The 17666-nt window shown below is 41.7% G+C and overlaps 1 protein-coding gene across 2 annotated transcripts in view; it reads left to right on the top strand.

Annotated features, from left to right (window-relative positions):
* slit2 (slit homolog 2 (Drosophila)) overlaps window positions 1-17666 on the top strand; it is a 509410-nt gene that overhangs the window by 441375 nt on the left and 50369 nt on the right. For both annotated transcript variants that reach the window (XM_069925076.1, XM_069925074.1), the window contains 3 exons: window positions 1123-1194; window positions 2265-2428; window positions 3537-3661. In XM_069925076.1, the coding sequence (XP_069781177.1) occupies window positions 1123-1194; window positions 2265-2428; window positions 3537-3661 (361 nt within the window). The remainder of the gene's footprint in view (window positions 1-1122; window positions 1195-2264; window positions 2429-3536; window positions 3662-17666) is intronic.

The raw sequence follows: 17666 nt of genomic DNA, 5'->3' as shown, positions 1-17666 counted from the left end.
TGAATGGAGCATAAACTGTATGCATCTGACCCAAATCTATGTTTCTCCAACTTAGTTATTTAGGTTGAAACTATCCAGAGTAACTGCACAGAGTTTCAAGACAATACCGGTCCACAATCCTTTATCCAGAACCCTTGGGGGATAGTATGTTCCAAATTTCAGATTTTTCTGGATTTCGGAAAGCCAGATTTAAGCCCACCTGAATTGTGCTGCCGTATCCACCCCCACCCCCTTCCAGTCGCACTGCCGGTCTCTCCCACTCACCCGCCCGACTCGCGCTGCCGGTCTCCCCCCTCTCACCCGCCCGACTCGCGCTGCCGGTCTCTCCCCCTCCCGATTTGCGCTGCTGTCTCTCTCCCCACTTGCCGGATTTTGGAGCTTTCCGGATTTTAGATGTCCGGATAAAGGATTGCGTACCTGTATTGGTAAAATCTTGAGCTGAGTTATAATGTCATTGTTGAATTTAGCGACTTTCAGGTTGCGGACCAGAAAGACATGAAAACCAATTTCTCATAGCTGGGTTTCTCAAAAATTCTGTCATAGAATGAATGATGATTTAAGCCACCAAAATTTGCTCAGTGTTGCCAAATTTTGCACTTAAGTGCAAGGTTTTATTTCCATCTGACCTTGATTGTGTTGAGAAGGGGATGCACCAGTTTACTTTTCTGGGTAAATTTCCAGTTTGGGGCATGAGAAACATTGCCCATGTGAGTTTTCCATGATTTCAACTCCAAAACTGGCTTCTTAGTCAGAAAGAGTGCAGACAATGGGTCCGACTCAGGGACAATGTTTGCATTGTATACCTGCTTGGAAACTGGGTATTTAATTTATTTTTCTTTCCTCCAAGCAACATTACATACAGAGGAAAAGCAGCTTTTCATTTGCAACTCTAGATTCCATGTTTCAATTCACCAGCTCAGTATTTGGTTTGTGGGGAAATGTCCTATTTAGCAGTTCAAACAGTAGTCAACCAGAATCCAAACTGAATAAACACCAATATTAAAATGTCAAATGGTTTGATCACATACTAAGTTGTAATTCAGTGTAAGATAATTCATTGAAGATGAAGCCGTTGAATAGAAGTCATTTGCATTCAGTTTTTTATTATATCCTTTATCCTAGGTCATTGCATGGGAATGAAATTTCAGCTATTCCTGAAGGAGCTTTCAATGACCTCTCATCATTGTCACATTTGTAAGTTTAAAAAGTTCAATAAAACCCGAACTGTTTCATTAATTCATGGATAGGGTTAGCAAATTATGCTCTGGATTTTAAGCAGGAAGAATCCCTCTCAGTTTAAACTTGATTGCGAAGCAAAGTACGATGCACATTTAGCCCTCTGACCTGAAACAAATCTCTAGTCTAGACACTGATGTTAATTTCTGTTTCGCTGAGCCAAGTGACACGTTTAATGTTTGGTTTGGGGGAGGGGAATGAATTATCATGCATAGAGCCATATAGTAACATGATGCAATTCAACAGAATCTAAAACCAATCTTGTTATTTCATCGTGAGAGATATCGAGGTGATGAAGTAGATCAATGGTGGTCACAGCAAAAAAGATGATTAGTCAAATGTTTTAATCAGGATGTGTTTTAATTTACATGAAAGCAAAGCTAAAGGCTGCCTGAATTTGGAACAAACATATATTGCTTAGCATTATAGCTGTTGTAGAAATGGCCCAGAGTAAATGGAATTTGTAGTATATGTATTTTCAGTAACGTACTATCCAAGGTAAAAGTCATTCTAAATCTGTATAGTACACTGATTGATGCACATCCTACAAACTGAATTCAGATGTATAAATATAGCTCGAAACATCTAAACCTAAATGCAATGTAGAAAAGATTCATGAAGCACGCTGATGTCAATGAACTGAAATGAGGAGAAAATGTTTTAGAAGTCAGCTCTATAACTTTGAGAGATGAGATGAAGGGAGAATGGCAAGGCTGGCATTACTGTGAGGCAACTGATTCGAACTGAAAATCCTAATGCATGGCATTTATTCAAGGAATGCAGTGCCTTTTGTCAATAAATATAGGTGCACATTAACAAAACGAAACCTTAAGAGTGGTGCCAGGAACCACTTTTTTGCAGTATCAATGATCTTCCATGAAGGCCAAAACATTGGAATTTTTTGTAGATAATGAATGTAAAGATGAGATTTTAATGGAAGCATGTTGGGTGGGAAGGCTATTTTGGTCATATTTGATGTTATACAATTACATACAAGAAATAATTAATGAACTTTCTGCTCTTTGCAGAGCCCTTGGTGCAAATCCACTTTACTGTGACTGCAATATGCAGTGGTTGTCAGACTGGGTCAAGTCAGGCTACAAAGAACCAGGCATAGCTCGTTGTGCTGGACCTGGTGACATGGCAGATAAGCTTCTGCTCACCACTCCCTCGAAGAAATTTGAATGTCAAGGTAATGGCCCCAATGTAGGTTAACTGTGGGAGAGAGCATACATTAAAAGTGTACATCTTGAGGCAAAGTGATTAAATCAAAACTTCTTAACAGATATCAGACAGATTGACTGCATATGTACTGCTTGAGATTTATTGGGGTGGACTGATGAGACATAATGTGTGATATTATTCAGATAAAGCACTTTATAACTTAATTTCCCTTTGAATTTTCTGTTTGCATGTAATCTAACACTTTTTTTCACTTGTGACCATTGACATCCTGTGCCCTGCCAATAGAGATTCCAGGGCCTTGCGGTTTTCTGGTACCAGGTAAGACAGTGACTCATTCCTGGCAATAACTAATGGTGTTAAACACGGACCTTCTGCCTCTCCCTCAATGTGAACCCAGCAAATTCACCTAACCCTCAAACAAACTTTTTTCCCTTGGATCATCAATGTCAAATTGATGTGTCCATACAGCTTATCCACTGTTAGTATGAATTATGACTTTGTGTACATAATGCATGAGTTTAACCTTAAATCTGATAGGTAATTGTGAAATAAATGTTTGTCTTGCAAATTTTTCACTTGGTTTTGTTGCACATTTCAGAGGAATTATTGTTAATATATTTAAGTCTATATTAAAATATATTTCAGAATGTTCTTTCTAACTAAAAATTGTATGTGATTTAAGCTGCATTGCATTTGTTTCAGTGGAAATATTTTCTTATGCATCTTTCAAATCAGCATTTTTTTTCCAGCAAAAAACAGTTCTATTAAAATTAGTTTAATTTCAGTGCAATTAGTTTCAAATAATCCCTGCTCCTCATGTTTAGATATCACACTAATTACTGAGCTCCAGAAAAGATGGAAAATTATTCATTTATATGTGCAATTTATTTTTAATCCTATGTTATCTATCTGACTTTGAAAGATTGTATTTCATCACCTTTTTTCATCACTCTAGAATATTTCATTTGCCAAGGTGTTATAAAACAGATAAATGACAAGGATTGAGTGATCAATCATAAAATAAAAATAAAGCGATTTTCGTAATTAAAGTTCTTTTATCTATCACCTTGTTCGAATCACTTTTCTTAACTTACACAAGCACTTTACTTTTCAAGGGCCTATTGATATCAATATCCTGGCCAAGTGTAACCCTTGTCTTTCCAACCCATGTAAAAACGATGGCACTTGCAAAAATGACCCCGTGGATTTCTACAGGTGCACCTGTCCTTATGGCTTCAAGGTATGTTCAGAATGTGCATGGAAGAATATGTCTCCAGCTTTAGTTCATTGTAGTTTATCATCATTATTGACTGGCCAGTAGCTAGCACCTGCTTTATTTAATTTGAGATTTAACATTATCATATCACGTAAAACTACTTCAGAATCTGTTCGCTGAATTATTAAGCAACACATGATGTGATGGATAGTGACATGCAATGGTGTTGTGTACATTTGTTATTTTAGTGAAGGGAAAATACGTATTCTACATGTTCTAATTCCACTCTTACTATAGTAATTCAGTGAGGTCACTTCCAGAGTACTATATGCAATTATGGTTTCTCTACCTAAAAAAGGATGTATTTTCTATTAAGGGTGTGCAGTCAAGGTTACCCAGGCAGATTTCTAAGATAATAGAAGTGCTTTATGAGGACAGATTGGGTCCACTAGGTCAGTGTCATGTAACTTGGCCAGGCATCCAGTTTTAAGCCAGACAGTCTGGCTTTGGAGCCCTCTGACCTCCGTCCGGCACCACCTTAGCCGTTTCAGACGGCTACAATACCTGACTGTAAAGCCGCACATTATATCGCTGTGCGGCTGTCGGGTGGCCACCTGAAACCGGAAAAGCTGGCCAGGTGGTCTACTTACCTAACCCTCCTCCAGGAGGTACAATATCTTGCTTCGAGTCTCGTCTGTTGCAGCTGAAAGCAACCGGGCTGCCAGGGGGCGGGCTGATGACGTCGCGGCAACGTCATCAGCCATCGACTCTTGAGAGCATTGAGCGTTGAGAGAGAACTCCTTTGCATTTGTACACTTATGGTTGTGTTGGTCACCATGCAGAGGAGCGACCTTACGGAGAGGAGCACTGCAGGTAGGAATTCTTGCCTACTGGCGGACTGGCAGGATCTGGTGATTTCCCTGATGTCCTGTATGAAGTAGGGCAGGTTGTGGGCCTTGATGAAATGAGCCATGCAAGTGGTGTTTGGATGGCAAAGCTCAGTGTGCAGTGACTGCAACTGGCCAGTGTGTGCAGAGGCACAGCTTCCTCTTGACAGGACATCTGGTGATTCATTGAAAGTACCTGGCCTGTATGCTATGTCGTAATTATTGGTGGAGAGTTCGATCCTCAATCTAGTGATCTTATCAATCTTTATTTTTCCCCTTTTTTCATTATTAAACATAAATGCCACCGATCGCTGGTCGGTGAGCAGTGTAAATTTTCTGCCTTTCAGGTAATGCCTCCGGTGCCTGATGACCTCTACAATGTCTTGAGCCTATTTCTCCACAGATGAGTTCCGAAGATTATTGCCTTGTAGGGTATGGGAGAAAAAGGCAACTGGCCTGCCCATCTGGTTATGGGTAGCGGCCAGAGGTACGTTAGAGTCATCGCTTTCTACCTGGAAGCGTGCATTCTCATCCACCACATGCATGGTGGCAATTGCAATGTAGCTCCCAACATGGTCGAAACCCGCCTGGGCTTCAGCCGATAATGGGAAAAAGGTGGACTTTAAGAGGGGGTGGGCCTTATCCAGATAGTGAGGGACCCACTGAGCGTAGTAGGAGAAGAAACCCAGGGATCTCCTTAAGGCTTTCTTGGTCTTCGGGATTGGGAGGTCTAACAGGGGGTGCATTTGATTGGGGTCAGGGCCAGTGACACCATTCTCTACCACATAGCCCAGGATCGCCAGATGTTTCATCCTGAACATGCACTTACTGGAGTTGTATGTGAGGTTAAGGGCTTTGGCCGTGTGGAGAAACCTCTGGAGGTTGGCGTCATGGTCTTCCAGAAAGTGATCACAAATGGTAATGTTGTCGAGATGAGGGAAGGTGGCCTTCAACCATTTTGTCCCTCTGTCTCTGGAAGACCGAGACTCCATTAGTGATGCCTCCGGTACCGATAGAGCCGTTCGCCTGCCTCATATGGTGTGTTGGGGTGGTCTTCGGAACAGATCGGTAACTGATGATATGCATCTTTCAGGTTGATGGTTGAATAGACCCGGTACTGTGCAATTTTGTTTTTCCCATGTCTGAAATTCAAAGAAGGGGGTACATGTTCAGGAGTATGAAACAAATAATTGCTTGACTATAGTCACTCACTAGCCTGGACTTTTCTTCCCCTTTCACGTCTACCACCTGGGCTCTCCATGGACTGTTGCTAGGTTCAATTATGTTTTCTTTGAGCATCTGCTGTTTCTTGGCTCTGATAAATTCCTAATTTCTCCCACACTATATCTCTTGCTCTTTGTAGCTATTTGTTTGCAATTGGGAGTCAGATTTGGAAACAGTGGGAGTGGGGGGGGTCAATATTTAGGCTGGAGAGACCACATGTGACGTCCAGCTTTTGGGACCTTCCATTCCGCACCGTGATTGGAGGGAGTGGGCCAGAGTACTCCGTGGTCACGCTTTAAGGTGACTCAGGAAGTCCAGGCCCAGCAACACAGGAGCACACAGCTCCTTCAGCACAAACAGTCAGAACTGACAAAATCTCCCACTTCCCCCCCCCCCACCCCCACCTTTTTACAGTTAGATGTTCTATACAATATCCTGGATCACCAGAGAGTGTGAGTGCAAAGCTAGGGAAATAGGATAGTCCATCGGGTACACTCTTAAGTTGTACTACAGAGATGTCGCAGAGTTTTTAAAGCTCTTAGTGAAGCCAGTGTCTACTAAGCAATCTGTCAAGTGTCTGTTTACTCTCTCCTCCATCATTGTTATTCAATTCGTGAGGTATTGCCTGATCCAGGACGACCAATCCCAGTGCTCTGGAAACCCTGTCATTCCCCATGCTAATGTAAACTCTCTTCTCTTGGTTTGTGAGCAGACAAGATGGGATCAACCACAAGGTGCATCAAGATGGCTGCTGTAGCTTACCGTGATGCTTCACTTCTGTTGGTGGGTCCTAACACTTGGTGTAGCAAAACACTGGTGGTGAACAGCATGGAGAGGCAGAGGCCAGTCCTTCAGGACTCAGACACAGGTTGAGCAATGATTACACACGCGATTGCCCTTTTTGGGTTCCCTTTAGCCTGCCAGACTTTCACCCAGTGCCCTCGCTTACAGCATCCTACACACACAGAGTCCTTTGCAGAGCATCGGGCGCGGGGGGGTGCTGTGCCTGTCCACAGAAGTAGCATCCTCAGTCATCCGTGGCCACAGCGATCAACACTGGGGCTGCGGGGGTTCACAGGTGTTCCATTGACCTGGTCCTCTGAAAGGGCACCGCTTTCACCCGTGAGGTCATCAGCTCCCAGTTGGGCCTGCTCGAGTGCTTTCGCCAGGTCCAGGGTGTTGGCCAAGTCTTTCTTCCCCAACTCCAGCAGTTGCTGCCTCATGTACGTCAACTTTAGTCCTGCCATGAGGGGCTCCTGGATTTGTTCCTCCTCTCTCACCTGGGCCGTGGCCACTTTGTGGTGGCAGTTTATGGTCAAGGCCCACATTTCAAGAATATAGTCATCCAGCGACTCACCCGGATACTGCCAATGTTGAGAGAGTCAGTATCTTACCAGCGCGTCATTCTGGGGCTTCATGTAGCAGGTTTGCAAGCTGTCTAAGGCTGACTTGTAGGTAGCACAGTCTCTGATGACAGCGAACACCTTGGGGCCGACTCGAGAGAAAAGTGCCAATCTCTGGAGGGCATCCAGATTTATGTTTCTAAACTTCTAGAAATTTTGATACCGGGAGGTTTGAAGGAAAAAGAAACTCCTCATATTTATCCCCAAAGATAGCATAATAAAAGATATAGCTAGGAGCCATTTTGCAGGGGTTGCAGTTAGAACTTGAGATATCCCCTCCCCCGCCCCCCCAGACTTTGCATCCATTATCAAATGATGTTAGATCTTAGGAGTTGAAACTATCTGTCCAACAGCAGACCCCAAACTTGTTCTGCTTCTATGTATAATTCTGCCGAAAGTTTTGACCCAGCTCTTGAAGTGAAACCCTATTAGTCCAAACTAAGAGATGCTGAGAGGAAGGCAGGCTATTTTTTTTAAAGTTTTTTTTTACTGTGATATTCACTTTTTTGAAGAATATTTTAATTATTATTCCAGTAATTTCTGTCAAGTTTAACAGTTTTAAAATAATTTGAGCATCACAACTATTAAAAATAATTTCCAAAATTTACTGGTAACAAAGCTTCATCCCCATCACGCCATCTCTTGGTGACCAGAAGAAGCCCACAGGACAGGTAAAAATATCTTCAGTTCCACATTTCACCAGTTATTTTTTTAGCAATTTTTGCTTGGACCCTGTGTTGAAAACTCCTGTAACCGTGATTCTCAATTCAGCCCTGATAAGCTTATATGTTTCATTAATCGAGTTTGAATCAGTGTTTTAGATTGTCTGTTTTCTCTTATGAGAATTAATATTAGTTAATGAAATATCACAGCCTGTGGGATTTTATTTCTCATCCTTCACACTTGCTGAGTGATCTAAGATGCAGATAAAAACAATGTTTGCATTCACCGAATCCATCACAATGTCGTCTCACACAAGTGTAGCAAATTCCAGCAGATTTACAATTGTAGGGCATCATTGTGTCTGTTCCCACCCCCCCTCCCCACCCCTACCCTTAATCCTACCTATAAAATTTATGGGCCAATATATTTATAATTTGCAAGTTTGTACATGTTTAAGTTCATAGAAGGGAATATGAATAAGATTTGGCCTATTATTTGTGGATGTGATCATCTGTCAGACAGCTGTTGATACAACGCAGCAGCTCATTGCTGGGGAGAAGAACATGCATGTGTGCACAGTTCTGAACATCAGTTATTTGTTGTGGAGCATTGTCACACAGGCATCATGACTTGACATCTCATTTACTCCGTCAGGTCAAGGAAACCTGCCAAATTGACTAAAAGGAAACTCAGCAGTTGACATTTGTCTGTCATCCAGAGAGAACATAAAAGAATTTATTTCTGGAGTGGCAGTTACAGTAATTTTAAAACTGAAGAGTGACAGTGTTAGTAATTGTAAAGCCGAATATCAAGCTTCAACTTTGAAGTGTGACCCTATGGGACTCTTAGCTCTATAAGTGTTCTCTGCAGTGCTTGGAGTGATAAGTGTCTGTATTCAACATCTTTATCTGTGGATGTTGGCACAAAGTTACAGAACAGTTGTGACGATTTAATGTTCAATGATCTAAATGAGCTTTACCAATTTTTCTATAAAGACGTATTTAAAAGAAAGTTAATGGTTTGTTGCTTTATATTTTACTCCAGTTTTGAATTCTAGGTAGATTATTCTGCCAAAGATTGGCATTTGGAAATTGGGGGTACGTAAATCAGTTGCTTTAATCCACGTCCCAAGGAACACTCAACTCCTTCACAGCTTTGACCTCATTTGCTTGCCTTACTTTACTTTGTCATCTCCTAGAGTTAATATTGCCATGCTCAAAATACTCATAGGAACATAGGAAGTAGGAACAGGAGTAGGCCAAAAATGGCCCATCGAGCCTGCTCCGCCATTCAATACGATCATGGCTGATCTAATTTATGACCTAACTCCACCTACCTGCCTTCTCCCCATATCCCCTAATTCCTCTATCATGTAAAAATTTATCTAACCGAATTTTAAATAGGTTTAATGAGGCAGCCTCAACCACTTCCCTGGTTAGAGAATTCCAAACATTCACTACTCTCTGGGAAAAACTATTTTTCCTCATCTCTGTCCTAAATCTACTCCCCCGAATCTTGAGACTGTGTCCTCTCATTTTAGTTTCCCCGGCCAGCTCAAAAAAACCTTCCTACATCTATCCTATCCATATCCTTCATAATCCTATATGTTTCTATAAGATCTCCTCTCATTTTTTTTAACTCGAGCGAATGCAATCCTAGACGATTTAATCTTTCATCATAAGTCAATCCCTTCATCCCAGGGATCAACCTAGTAAACCTCCTCTGGACCGTCTCCAAAGCCAGTATATCCTTCCTCAAATATGGAGACCAGAAATGGACACAGTATTCCAGGTGCGGTCTCACCGGTACCTTATACAGTTGCAACGTTACCTCCCTACTCCTGAATTCAATTCCTCTAGCGATGAAGGCCAACATTCCATTTGCCTTCTTAATAACCTGCTGCACCTGCAACCTAACTTTTTGCGATTCATGCACAAGCACTCCCAAGTCCCTCTGCACAACAGCATGCTATAGTTTTTCACCCTTTAAATAATATTCAGCTCTTTTATTTTTCTTGCCAAAGTGGATAACCTCACACTTACTAACATTGTACTCCATCTGCCAGACCTTTGCCCACTCATCCAGCTTAACTATATCCCTCTGCAGACTCTCCACATCCTCATTACAATTTGCTCTTCCACTCAATTTGGTGTCATCCGCAAACTTGGCTACACCACGTTTTGTAAATGATGAACTGTTGTGGGCCTAACACTGACCCCTGCGGCACCCCACTTACCACTCTCTGCCAACCTGAAAAACTCCCATTTATCCCGACTCTCTGCCTCCTGTCAGACAACCAATTTTCAATCCAGGCCAATATATTTCCCCGGACTCCACTTTCCTGTAACTTACTGATAAGTCTCTTGTTCGGCACCTTATCAAATGCTTTCTGGAAATCCAAATACAACATCAACCTGTTCCCCTCTATCCACCGCACCAATTATATCCTCAAAGAATCCTAACAAGTTTGTCAAACAAGATCTTCCCTCTCTAAAACCATGCTGTGTTTTCCTGTTTGAACCCTTACGTTCCAAAAGTTTCACTATTTCATCTTTAATGACGGCTTCAAGCATTTTTCCAACTACAGACGTCAAGCTAATTGGCCGATAATTTCCAGTCTTCTGCCTACATCCCTTCTTAAAAAGTGGCGTGACATTTGCTGTCTTCCAGTCTGCCGGGACCTGCCCAGAATCCAAGGAATTTTGGTATATGACCACCAATGCATCAACTATAACTTCTGCCATTTCCTTCAGAACCCTTGGATGCATATCATCAGAACCAGGTGATTTGTCTGGCTTTAGTCCCATTAGTTTCTCCATCACTACTTCCTTTGTAACAACTATTTTATCAAGGCCCTCCCCAACATTCGCATCCTTAACTCCGCACTTGGGCATGCTGGACGTGTCTTCCACCGTGAAGACTGACACAAAATATTTGTTCAATGCCTCGGCCATTTCCTCATTTTTTGCTACCAGTTTTCCTTTCTCATCCTCCAAGGGTCCTATGTTAACTCTGGCCACCCTCTTCCGTTTTATAAAATTTTTTGCGTTCTGTTTTTATATTTTGTGCCAATTTACTTTCATAATCCTTTTTCCCATTTATTACCCACTTTGTAACCCCTTGTTGTTTCTTAAAGTTTTCCCAATCTTCCAGTTTCCCACTGCTCTTTGCAGCTTTGTACACCTGCTCCTTCAATTTTATACTCTCCTTTATTTCCTTTGTTAACCACGGTTGTTTTTTTCCCTCCCTTGCTGCCCTTTTTCCTGACCGGAATATATTTTTGTTGAGCATTACAAAATATTTCTTTGAAAATCTTCCACTGTTCCTCAACTGTTTCATCAATTAGCCTGTGCTCCCAGTCCACTCTGCCCAATTCCTCCCTCATCCTATGATAGTCATCCCTGTTTAAGCATAATATATTAGTTTTAGATCTAACTATTTTTCCTTCCATCTGAATGAGAAATTCAATCATACTATGATCGCTATTTCCCAGATGGTCTCTGACTATTACATCATTAACTCTACCTATCTCATTGCACAACACTAGATCCAGGAGAGCATTTTCTCTTGTTGGTTCCTTAACATGCTGCTCAAGAAAGTTATCGCGGATGCATTCTATGAAGTCCTCTTCCAGACTCCCACGACCAACTTGATTTTCCCAATCTATGTGGAAGTTAAAGTCCCCCATGACTACTGCCGTATCATTATTACATGCCTCACTTATCTCTCTATTTATTTCCTGTGCCACTAAGCTATTGTTATTTGGTGGGCGATAGATAACACCCACCAATAATTTTTTCCCTTTGTTATTCTTTATCTCTACCCAAATGAGTGCAACTCCACCTCCCTTACCATCCTGTCTATCTCTTTGCACCACCTGATACCCTTGAAAGTTTAATTCCCATTTAGGGTCACCTTGTAGCCATGTTTCCATGATGGCTACCAAATCATAGGCATGGGTACCGATTTGCGCCTCAAGTTCACTAACCTTACTTCTAATACTGCGGGCATTCAGATAAAGTGCCCTTATGCTCTTTGTCCTTTTAATATCTAGTGACTTCTGTAACCTTTTCTTTTGATTTTTCTGCCCACTATTTTTCTTTGTAATTTTCTTAAGACTATCATTGACCCGAAAACTCACAGCACCATCTGATTTTTTACTTTCTCCTCCCAACATTACTTTTCCTATTTTACTTTTCCTGGCCATTACTTTATCTTCCCTACCCTTTTCCCTATCACTCTGGTTCCCATACCCTGCCAAATTAGTTTAAAACTTGCCCCACTGTATGCAAGATATGGTTAAGCCCATCAATCAATCAGGCATAACAAATTGGTCTCTCAATCAATCTGATGCCTACCAGATATAATTTTGATTTAAGGTGCCACAACCTCATCTTCAAAATGTCATCCATGTTTTATATTCCCTTCATTCCTTAAGTCCTTGCAATCAGTGTAATCAATGAGCTAAGCCTCATCCAAGCTTGCTTCTTCCACTTTGCCAACTCTAATTCACCCTATTTTTATTTCATTCACTGTGTCTGCAGACTTTCGTTTTTTTACTCCCCTCTCAGGCTTCATTATGTTGGAGATTTTAAAAATGTAACATATTAAATTTTGTAATTTGAAAATTTAAATTTATTGTGTTACCTTATCTCATTATTTCTTGCAATCCAATACTTTTCTCCTTTTATTTCACTTTCTGCACCTGATTTGATATTGTCTTCACTTCCTCTAATTTACACTTCCTTCAGTGATCTTGCGTCGTTAATTTCACAGTTTATTAAACTGGCTAAGGAGATTTGCAGCTGCTTCTCTAATTTATTTAAATTCATCTATCTTTGCTGCAAAGTTATCAATTCTCTCTCATTTACTTGCAATATTTAAAGCATAAACGCTGAAAGGCACATAGAACAAAGACCGATTCCATTTAATATTCTACCATGGCAAAACATGACCAGTTCAGTACAGTAGAAAAGTGAAATCACTGCTACTTTTGCTCCCTTAAATATTGCAGAAGCTTTTCTAAGTTGTTAAAGTTGGAGCAAAAGGTTTACATTGCTTGACAGTTAAAAGATTTAACATAATTTTCATCAGATTTGAGCTGCACTGTTGATTTTAGCACGTGGCTGCTATGGAAAGAATGTACTTACTGGGATTGGTCACCTTCTTCCATGCTGATGCTCTAATTGAGGCATCCGTTTCCCCAACAGGTTATCTTGTCTTTATAATAAAAAGTTGACTATCAGAAGATTTGTTCAAAAATAAGAAGAGACTGGGAATATATTTCTTCATGCTACAGCTTCTGAGCAAATTAAGCCAAATTAAGCAAAGAGCTGCTTTGCTCTTGTCAGATTATTCTCTCTAATCCCTACCAGCTGTTACTCTCACATCTAGTTCCAGATGAGGTGACCAGAGCCAAACACAATACTCTAAGTGAAGTCTTACCAGAGATTTGTAGAGTTGCAACATGACCTCTTTAATCCTGAACTAAATCTCCCTATTAATGAATCCCAGCATCCCATCGGCCTTCTTAACTATCCTGTCAAGCTGTGCGGCGACCTTGAGGCATATATGGATTTGGACCCCAAGGTTCCTCTGTTCAACCGCACGCTTAAGTAACTGACCATTAACCTGTACTCAGCTTTCTAGTTTGTCCTTCAAAATACATCACCTCTCACATATCCAGGTTGAACTCCATCTGCCACTTTTCCACCCATCTCTGGGATCCTGTCTATATACTCTTGAAACCTTTGACAACCTTCAGCTCCAACAACAACTTTTCCAACCTCTGAACCATCCTCAAACTTACTGACCCATCCTTCCACCTCTTCATCCAGGTCATTTATAAAAATCACAAAGAGTAGGGGTCCCAGAACAGATGCATGCAGCACTCCACTAGTCATTGACCTCCAGGAAGAATACTTTCCTTCCACTACTACTCTCTGCTTTCTACCTACAAGCCCATTTTTTTATCCACACAGCCAAGGTTCCACTGATCCCATGCCTAATGACATTCTGGATGTATCTCTCCTGGGAGACTTTGTCAAATGCCTTTCTAAAATCCATGTAGACCACATCTACCACCCTACTCTCATCAACTTTTGTTACCCCTCAAAAAATTCAATTAAACTCATGAGGCACAACCTTCTCTTCACAAAGCCATGTTGATTATCCTTGAGTAGACTGTACTTCTCCAAATGCACTCCTATCTTTAAGAATCCTCTCCAATAGTTTGCACACTACTGACATAAGACTCACTGATCTATAATTCCCATGATTCTCCCTATTACTTTTTTTGAACAAGGGGACTACATTTTCCAATCCTCCAGCACCTCCCTTGTAGCCAAAAGGATTCAATGATCATAGCTACTGGTCCAGCCATCTCTTCATTCACTTCTCACAGTCGCATCCAGCCCCAGGGACTTTATGATTCTTGATGTTTTTAAGAAGATCCAACACTTCCTCTTCCTTAATCTCCACATTGTCCAGCACACAAGCCTGTTCTATCTGGCCTCACCCTGATCAAGGACCTTTTCTCTTGTGAACACTGAAGCAAAGTATTAATTTAGGACCTCCCCAACTTCCTTCACCTCCAGGCACTTGTTGCCTTCTTTATTCTTTAGCAGCCCCACCTTCATTCTCACGATCCTTCTGTTCTTCACATATGTATAGAACGCCTTGGGTTTCTCCTTAATCCTACAAACCAAGGCCTTCTCATGCCTTCTAAGTCCTTTCTTAAGCTCCTTCCTGGCTACCATGTATTTCTCATGAGCCCTTCCTGTTTCCTGCTTCCTATATCTAACATGTGCTTCCTTCTTCCTCTTGACTAGCTGCCTCACTTGTTTTGTCAGCCACGTTTCCCTTTTCCTACCATCTTTTCCTTGTCCCAATGGGACAAACCTATCCTGAACCCAGCACGTGGTCCCTAAACTTCCTCCACATTATCTCTGTGCTTTCACCCTTGAACATCTGTTTCCAATTTATTCTCACTAGTTCCTGCCTCGACCCTTCATAATTAACCCTTCCCCAATAAAACACTTGCCAATTTTGTCTGTTTTTATTCTTTTCTATAGTTACGCTGAAGCTAAGAGGGTTGTGATCATTCTCACCAAAAATGCTCCCCTACCTGACCAGGTTCATTACCCAGAACTAGATCCAGTATGGCTTCTCCTCTCATTGGCTGGTCTATGCACTGTGTCAGGAATCCTTCTTGAACACACCTGACAAATTCAGCCCCATCTATCACTCGCAGTCAGAAGCTGCCTGTCAATATTAGGGAAGTTGAAATCACCTATAACTACAACCCTGCATTTCCTACACCATTCCAAAATCTGCCTGCTTATCTGCTCAGTGTCCCAAGGGCTATTTTGGGGGCCTATAAATTACCGTCAGCACAGTGATTGCTCCCTTCCTATTTCTGACTTCCACCCACACCGACACAGGGCACACTCCCTCTGCAGTGTCCTCACTTTCTATAGTCGTAATACTCTTCCTGACCAGTTATGCTACTCACCACCTCCCAACCTATTGCTTTTAAAACACAGAAACCCTAGAACCCACATCAGTCAATCCTGCCCTTCCTCCAGCCAAGTTTCTGTAATGACCCCAAAATTGTAGTTCCACACCTAAGTTCCATGCTCTAAGTTCATCCCCCTTTATTCCTAATACTCCTAGAGTATTTCAACCCCGCTAACTGGCTACATTTATGTTTTGTCCCCTGCCTGTCCTTCACAAACTCAGGACACATGGTAGCATGCTTTTGACCTTCTGCCCTAATCTTTGTACTCACATTCTGATTTCCACCCCCTGCCAAATGAAGTTGAATCCTCATGGAAGATCTCATGGTTGTATCTGAGAGAAATGGGAATGATGTTATCCCAGCACACTGGACCATATCTAAGCCTCACTAACTTTATGAGGGTGTGCTAAGTATCACTTCTATTTTGGTATCTAACTGCACACACATTGGTTTATTTGATTTCTCTGTTAAAGTTTTGCTGATCTTGAGAAGTGTCTCATTGGCTGTGAGGTGCTTTGTGTTATCCTGAGACATTGAATGATGCCAAATAGCTGCAGATCTTTCTTTCTCTTATATTCAATTGTTGATGACAAATTGAATCACAAAACTATTTGGTTAAAATTGTTTCTTTTCAAGATTGTAACATATTGATGATCAGTGTACAAAGGAAAGCTGCAAAGACTCAACACTTCAGGCTGCATTGATGAAAAGAATTGGACTGTCATGGTTTTGTTAACTGACCACTTCTCTCTACAGATGCTGCCTGACCTGCTGAATCCCTCCAGTTCTCTTTGCTCTCTCAAGGGCACCTGCAGTGTTTATGTTTCATTTATCATGATCAAATTGATTTGCTCTGTCCTTGAAATTCGCTGGCCCCTTTCGTTCTTGAATGTCACTTCCACATAAAAATGAAGTCAATCTCGAAGCCACACTCTGTTTTGAGGACTTCAGGTGAATTTTGATGACATTATTCTGAGAGTGCCTGGGATTGGGGACTCCTAAGACCACATGTTCTTCCCAGCACAGTAAGCCTAGGATGTCTGTTGGGTGATTTACTTACCTGCATCCTTTGTCACCCTTGCCTGAGATTGACAGATGCATCATGACTCATCTCCCACCAATTTAATCTCATGCCCTCCGATGAAAATGGGGTTCTGTCTCCCACCAATCCAATGGGCTCAGTTCCATTACCAACCCAATTCCTATCTGCCAACTTCAAATAGTCTCCTGCTTCCAATGGCCACTACTCCCACCAACTCCATCTCATTAAAAAGAAATACCACTATTACCACCACTCAGTATTGGAGTCTTACTCTCCTGTCATTAACCCCGTCAAATGGGTGAGTTCCTCAGCCAAGGAACAGGTCCATTGTGCTTGTGCCTGCTGGTCTCCTAAGACCAGCCTCATATGGGAGGACTTGGTGGAATATTTCCTCTGCCTGGTCTTGTTGAAGTACCCAGATTGCCTGGTATGACCAGTGATGTACTAAGAGGTTAATTAGGTGAACCAGATTTGCTTCTTTAAATCTAGTTAGAGTCTTTGTTGTTTCCAATCAGTGTCTTCAAACGGATGCTTTACAAAATAAGTAATATTAAAACTTAGTTGGCCAATGAGCTGGAACAACCAGAGGAATCATTTGACTTGTTTGAGTGCATATCAGAGCCCCCCAATACTTTTTGGCCTCTTAGAATGTTAGGCTTTCTGGCACAAGAGCAGAGACGAAGCAAGAGTAAATGATAGAAAATAACCCTTTAAAATATGGATACTTTAATTCAATTACCTGGGAGAAAAGAGTGTAACTTAACATTGGAGGCAGATTCACTGACTATGATTCAAATTTGAAATTCAGACATACAGCATGGTAATTGGCCCTTCTGGCCCTCAAGTTAATACACCAATTAACCTACAAACACTGTATGTTTTAGAAGGGTGAGGGGAAACCAAAGTACCTGGAGGAAACCCACACAGACATCGGGTTGAACATACAAACTTCTTACAGACAGCATCGGATTTGAACCCACTTCACTGGCGCTGTCATAACGTGGTGCTAACTGTTACACTAACTGTGCCACCTGCGAGTAAAATGTTGCAAGTATACTTACGTTATGCTTGTACGTCAGTAGTGCTTGAGGGAGATGGTGCAGGAAGCTCCCACTTCCTTCCTTCGCCAGCTCTTTTCCTTCTGCTAAAGACTGTACCTTGAGCCCAGCAAACATCAGCATAATGTATGTGAAGCAGTGACAACTGTAATGATAATGGAGCTTGAGAGCCATATACAAGTTGGCCATGAAGTCCTGGATGTGGGGGATGGGGTATTGGTCAGGCATGGTTG

The sequence above is a fragment of the Narcine bancroftii genome, chromosome 3 (assembly GCF_036971445.1).
Source record: "Narcine bancroftii isolate sNarBan1 chromosome 3, sNarBan1.hap1, whole genome shotgun sequence".
Lineage (NCBI taxonomy): Eukaryota > Metazoa > Chordata > Chondrichthyes > Torpediniformes > Narcinidae > Narcine > Narcine bancroftii.
This window is presented reverse-complemented; position numbering and strand designations above follow the sequence as displayed.